Below are 6,118 nucleotides of genomic sequence, written 5' to 3'. Positions count from 1 at the left end.
AATAAACTTATCCCATTTTACTGACACACGCCATTTGTTATATAAACCCTTGAAAAAGCAAACCCATCTCTGTAATAGTTATATTTTGTTTTTGTAAAATAGTCAGTAGCAATCTATATATGGGTATTCAACAACTACTGTATAACAACTGTGAAAAACAAAAATATTCAATGAAATAAATAATACTTATTTTCTTTGGTATTTTTCTCATATACAGATATACAATGATGATTGCTGGGTAATGTGTGTGTTGATGTTGTCCAATGTCAAGTCTCTATTTGATCGTGTGACAAGACGATATGATATACTGTGGCTAGTTTAGGTGTAAAACCGGTCAAGACTGACAAGCCGAGCAAGCAGTCATGCATTTCATCATTATAGTTTGCACTGGGGCACATTGTACTTACGCCACTGCCTTGATCACTGCTATCATGCGGGTATTTCATATCTACAAATACTTTGTTTAGAGAATAATTGTCTCCAGGTAGATGGATGACTCACTATCACACAAACTGTGTGGAGCTTCTCAATAATGTAATCTGTTATCCTTTTCTAATGTTGTATTTCTCGATGAACTTGATTTCGTCTCCACTGGCACACCGGCAAGTCTTAACAGGTAATACTTGTCTGTTGTCACATACCAAACGATAATGATGTTCATTTCCTCTCCCGCCTGCACTCACAGTCACAAACACACATATGCACACACGCAGGAGAAGAGCAGGGACCTTGAATCTATTTACCAACCCAGAGTATTATCACAGAACAGTCCTTCAGGTAACACTGTCCATGGACTCCGGTCAAGGTCATCACACACCACACGCACACACAGACACACAGACACACACACGGACACATACACACACAAACACACACTATTCTTGGAATCCTATTTTCTATAGAAATCCCAGTAAGATAACGTGCTAGATCATTTTAAGTCCTTAGTCAATTTCAAATGAAATTCACAAGAGGTCACCTAATGACTTTCTTATTCTACAAAAAAAATCTTGATATAAAATTTGTAATGAAGATATGTTTTTTATGACATCTAAAAAAAAAAGTATACTGTTTATGCAAAAAATAGTTTGTTGTAATATTTAATAAACGGATCATATCATAATCTTAGCTGCAGGTTTTGAACATCAATCACCAACAGAACATGTAGAAATGACATCCTTTATTTTAGCAAAGAAATGCTGAAAAGAATCTGCCTCCTCTTTAAAAAACCATTGCAGATAGGATAATGCTTCTTATGTTGCACAACAAATTGAACTTTTGCAAGTCAGCAGCTGGTGCTGACTCCAGTGATGATATCATGCCATTCCCCTGAATCAGCCCTTGGGCCCACCCTAAGGGACAGAGCAGGTATAAAAACCTGTCACACACCGCCTGTCATTACACTAGGTTGAACTAACACTGCTCACACTCAGGCTGCTTGCACAACCTGCAGTGACAAGGAGTGACACTTTGCGTTCATAGTCTCTGGGTTGTTAAACAGGAACCTAGGGCAGCATCTTTAATCGCAGTTCCTGTCAGGAACTTCCTGTTAGTAGCGGTTAGTAAGCCTCCTGGGGTGCTGGTCTTCCTCTCATCATCATCATCATCATCAACAGCAACATTACCATGATAATAAGCATTGCACAGATCTGGGCAGTAGTGGTGGGATTCTGCTGCCTTTTATGGCTTGCTGTGGGGATACGACACAGGTAAGACTAGACATAGGACATGTAGGATGCAGTGTATTAGGCATTTCTTATAGTTGTTGTATTTTACGTATACAGTGTGTCTGGAACACTTAACATTATTAGGAATCTGCTGATATATGCCAACCACCAACAGTTTTTTCCAGGAAAGCAGTCACATGTAACAACATGATGCATGTGGCAATTTATGTAAACCAGTTACGCACTGTGAAGGACATAAGTATGCATGCAGTGTGAGCTAATCAAACAAAAGCTTTTGTAAAGATGTTGGAATTTGTTTGGTGTGCTGTTGTTTCACCAGTGTGCTGTCGGTGCTTATCTGCTGTGGTCAAACCATGGTCGGATTGACAAAATCTGAAGTGGTTTCTAATGTAAAATATATGTTACAAAAAATGTTGTTTCTAAGAGCGTCATAATGACATTTAGGCTGGCATTTAACCATAACAACAATGGTAACTGTTTTGGAATGTTTTGGAAAATGTTCTGGTTGTTGGGAGGATCAGGTAAAACTTCAAGGAAACTGGGCTCATCACCCTGGGCTCATCACCCTTTTCAGTAGGACAAATTAATCTTTAAAGTATTTTGGTAAGCATTTTATTCTTTGATTTGACCGTCGATAGTGAAGTGGTGACAAAAAAATGGTTGCAATTACATGGTAAGGACCCTTAAACCCCAGGAGATGGGGCACCCTGGTGTCCCAGGGGTTAAGGCACTGACCATGAACCACAACGTCCTTGGATTGCAACTGGTTTGAAAAACCCACCACGGTACCCCAATTTTATTTTTCAAAGTGATGGAATTTTGTCAGTGGGGCTGCTGTTCAGTGCAAACACTGTATAACCATGTTGGGTTATCTTCCTACAATTCACCTATTTCTTAGACAAGGTGCTTTTTGTTTTGGACATGCATGTTTCGCATTGGACAAAAAGTAAAAACTTTCATGAGCTGGCTATAGGTTGAATCAGTCAGTAATAGTAAGAAAAAAAGTGAGCATGACTCCGATAAAAATGTCAGTTTTTAATTCATACAATCATCATAAACCCCCTCTGTACAAACAACTGGGCCCTAATATGGAAAACGCTTTGACCTTCTATCAGTGGCTATTTGTTTTGGCTTTCACTGAATATTGTATGCTATCTCTTTCTTGTCTATGCCCATAGGCAACCTGGTGAGCCTGCAGTTGAGAATGGCCTCATCCCCTACCTCGGTTGTGCTCTGCAGTTCGGGGCCAACCCTCTTAAGTTCCTCCGCAGCCGCCAGAAGAAGTATGGTCATATTTTCACCTGCAAGATAGCAGGCCAGTACATCCACTTCCTGTGTGACCCCTTCTCTTACCATTCAGTCATCAAACAGGGGAGAAACCTGGATTGGAGGAAGTTCCACTTTGCTACGTCTGTTAAGGTAAATGTATTAGATTTTATCTTCATTCATACCATGTTCTGTCAGGATATTTTTTGATGACACCAGTGACCCTAAACCCATTTTTCATGCACTCATCAGGCGTTCGGCCACGACAGCTTTGACCCTCGTCATGGCCACACTACAGAGAACCTTCACCAAACCTTCCTGAAGACCCTGCAGGGTGAGGCTTTGCCCTCCCTGATAGAGTCCATGATGGGCCACCTACAGGACGTCATGCTGAGGACGGACACACTCAGCCCTAGCAAGGACCACTGGGAGGTGGATGGCATCTTTGCTTTCTGCTACAAGGTCAGCAATTGGACTTTAGACTGGAAAGCATACAAGATAATTTAAGACACTGGAAGAGGTAGTCTGCCATCAGGCCTAAGGCTCTACAGGTTATAGTGGACGCAGTCTGGATTAAATTTACCCACAAACTGTACGAAATTATATCAAACAAAGTCACTTTTCATGGCTGCAACTAAAAAAAGCAGCAAAAGAGAGACTAGACTTAGTCATTTTTCAAGATTTAACCCTGTAATTCCAAAGCCTTCATGCCCTTCATTTGGACTTGAAAACAGTGCTCCCAACAGTTTTAACAGGTTTCCTTCTGTCCTGCTGTCCCCCAGGTGATGTTTGAATCTGGCTATCTGACTCTGTTTGGTAAAGAGCTTGGTGAAGACAAGCGCCAGGCTAGGGAGGCAGCTCAGAAAGCCTTGGTGCTCAACGCTTTGGAGAACTTCAAAGAGTTTGACAAGATCTTCCCGGCATTGGTGGCTGGCCTGCCCATCCATGTCTTCAAGAGTGCCCACAGTGCCAGAGAGGTTAGTGCCGCAATGCCTCTGAGCTGCCATTTCTAACAACCTAAGCAGTATAAACTTTATTTAAGAGAAACTCAAGTATTTCTTTTTTACATGTCTAGAATCTAGCAAAAACCATGCATGCTGAAAACTTGTCCAAGAGGGAGAACATGTCTGATCTGATCTCTATGAGGATAATCCTGAACGATTCCTTATCTACCTTCAATGACTTGAGCAAAGCCAGGACCCATGTCGCTCTGCTCTGGGCTTCACAGGCTAACACCCTGCCTGCTACCTTCTGGAGTCTCTTTTATATGATCAGGTATGCTAATAGCTCTCTTTGTCTTTGTCTTTAGATCATTTAATTTGCATGGTACAACCAATTGACATAGGACAAAGATTTGTCATAGTTTTGTGCCTGTAGTCCAGCACATTGGATTTGAAATAAAACAATGACTGGGGTCAAAGTGCTGACTTCAAATTTTAAGAGGAGTGTTTGAGGGTGTTCACCTGCATCATGGGAAATAGACTTCAGATAGTAATTAAAGGCAAAGGATTTGAAAACAAATGTTTAATAAGCTCATGTTAACACGTGTCCACATGTCCATGTACTTTATGTTCCATAAAATTGGAATAAACTAGTGTTTTTAGACATCTATATATTTGCACCAAGCATCACAGTTACAATTAAATTCCAATGTGTAAAAAAATAGATATATGGTGCTATTACAATGAAGTTCCTGCAGTTATCCAACATCAGTCAATAAGAATATTTATCAGTGACAGTAACAGGCTCCTCTATCTGTGCTCAGGAGCCCAGATGCTATGAAAGGAGCTTGTGAGGAAGTGCAGAAAATTCTAGAAGATTCAGGGCTGACGGTTGACCCGAGCAAGCCTACACTGAACCTGACCAGGGAGCAGCTGGACAACATGCCTGTTATGGGTAAGATTACCAGCAGGCTACTAGAAAATAAAAGGTACTTGTAAGACAACTAACTGTCTGGCATTGCCTACATGGTATACAACATACCATTGCAATGTATGTACATAATTCTAGTATTTTTTTATTTTAAAATACAGTAAACAAATGTTATGAACCTAATTTATTTCTTTACATATTTCTGTCTACTTTCTGTCTGTAGACAGCATCATTAAAGAAGCCATGCGTCTTTCGAGTGCTTCTATGAATGTACGTGTTGCCAAGGAAGACTTCCTGCTTCACCTTGACAACCAAGAAGCTTACCGTATTAGGAAAGATGATGTCATTGCTCTATACCCACCCATGCTGCACTACGATCCAGAAATCTATGAGGATCCCTATGTAAGACTCCTGTATAGTTACTACTTGATCAATGACAAAACTATCTTCTTCAGGAAATCCCTGTTATTTGTGAACTACTGAAACTCATCTTCCTTTCTCCCTCTCTCCTCATCCCCCCGCAGGAGTACAAGTTTGATCGTTTCCTGGATGAGAAGGGTCAGGAAAAAACTACATTTTACCGCAATGGCCGGCGGCTGCGTTACTTCAACATGCCCTTCGGCTCTGGAGTCACCAAATGCCCCGGCAGATTTTTTGCTGTGTATGAGATCAAGCAGTTCCTGACTCTGGTGCTGTCCTACTTTGACATGAAACTGTTGGACCCTGCTATCAAAGTCCCACCTCTTGACCAATCCCGTGCTGGTCTGGGTATCCTCCAGCCTACCTATGATGTGGACTTCAAGTACAAGCTAAAATCGAACCACTAGGCTCTCTGTCGAGGCAGAGTGATTGAAGTACATATTGTACATAGTGTATATTTAACAGTGTTAATGAAGATGCTTTGCTGTATATATAAATAGACTGAAGTATATATTTTTGTTGCTTTAATTTTCCGCTAAAGAACATGTATTCTGCACATATGGGTGGAGCCCTTAAAAACTGTTAAAATCCTTCAGCGTAGTGTTGTGACAAGAACTTCCTGTCTGGCATCTCAGAGTGGAAGTGCTGAGTTGCATTTTCAATTCTGGACGGACCTAGAAACATACAAATTTATAAAATAAATGTGGTTTTGCATGTTTGGCCCATTTACCCAAAATCTTGTAGAGTTATTATTATTATTATTATTATTGTTCTTCAAATCAAGTGTCAGAGTGTTTCTACCTTGCAGGCAGCCCTTGATTTTAACATATTTCACTATGCCACATTACAGTAGCATGGTTATGCAGCGTAGACTC

General features: G+C 40.7%; 1 protein-coding gene across 1 annotated transcript; it reads left to right on the top strand.

Annotated features, from left to right (window-relative positions):
* Nucleotides 1–1,415: 1,415 nt before the first annotated feature.
* On the top strand, nt 1,416–5,754 carry cyp7a1 (cytochrome P450, family 7, subfamily A, polypeptide 1). Its single transcript, XM_031877204.1, has 8 exons — nt 1,416–1,706; nt 2,864–3,104; nt 3,204–3,413; nt 3,734–3,928; nt 4,027–4,226; nt 4,717–4,847; nt 5,047–5,225; nt 5,348–5,754. The coding sequence occupies exons 1-8, from the start codon at nt 1,624–1,626 to the stop codon at nt 5,648–5,650; spliced, it is 1,542 nt and encodes a 513-aa protein (XP_031733064.1). The 5' UTR covers nt 1,416–1,623; the 3' UTR covers nt 5,651–5,754.
* The last annotated feature ends 364 nt before the right edge of the window (nt 5,755–6,118 follow it).

The sequence above is a fragment of the Anarrhichthys ocellatus genome, unplaced genomic scaffold, assembly GCF_004355925.1.
Source record: "Anarrhichthys ocellatus isolate YVR2014 unplaced genomic scaffold, GSC_Weel_1.0 scaffold129, whole genome shotgun sequence".
Classification (NCBI taxonomy): domain Eukaryota; kingdom Metazoa; phylum Chordata; class Actinopteri; order Perciformes; family Anarhichadidae; genus Anarrhichthys; species Anarrhichthys ocellatus.
Note: the sequence above shows the minus strand (reverse complement) of the source record. Positions and strands in the feature narration are given on the sequence as shown.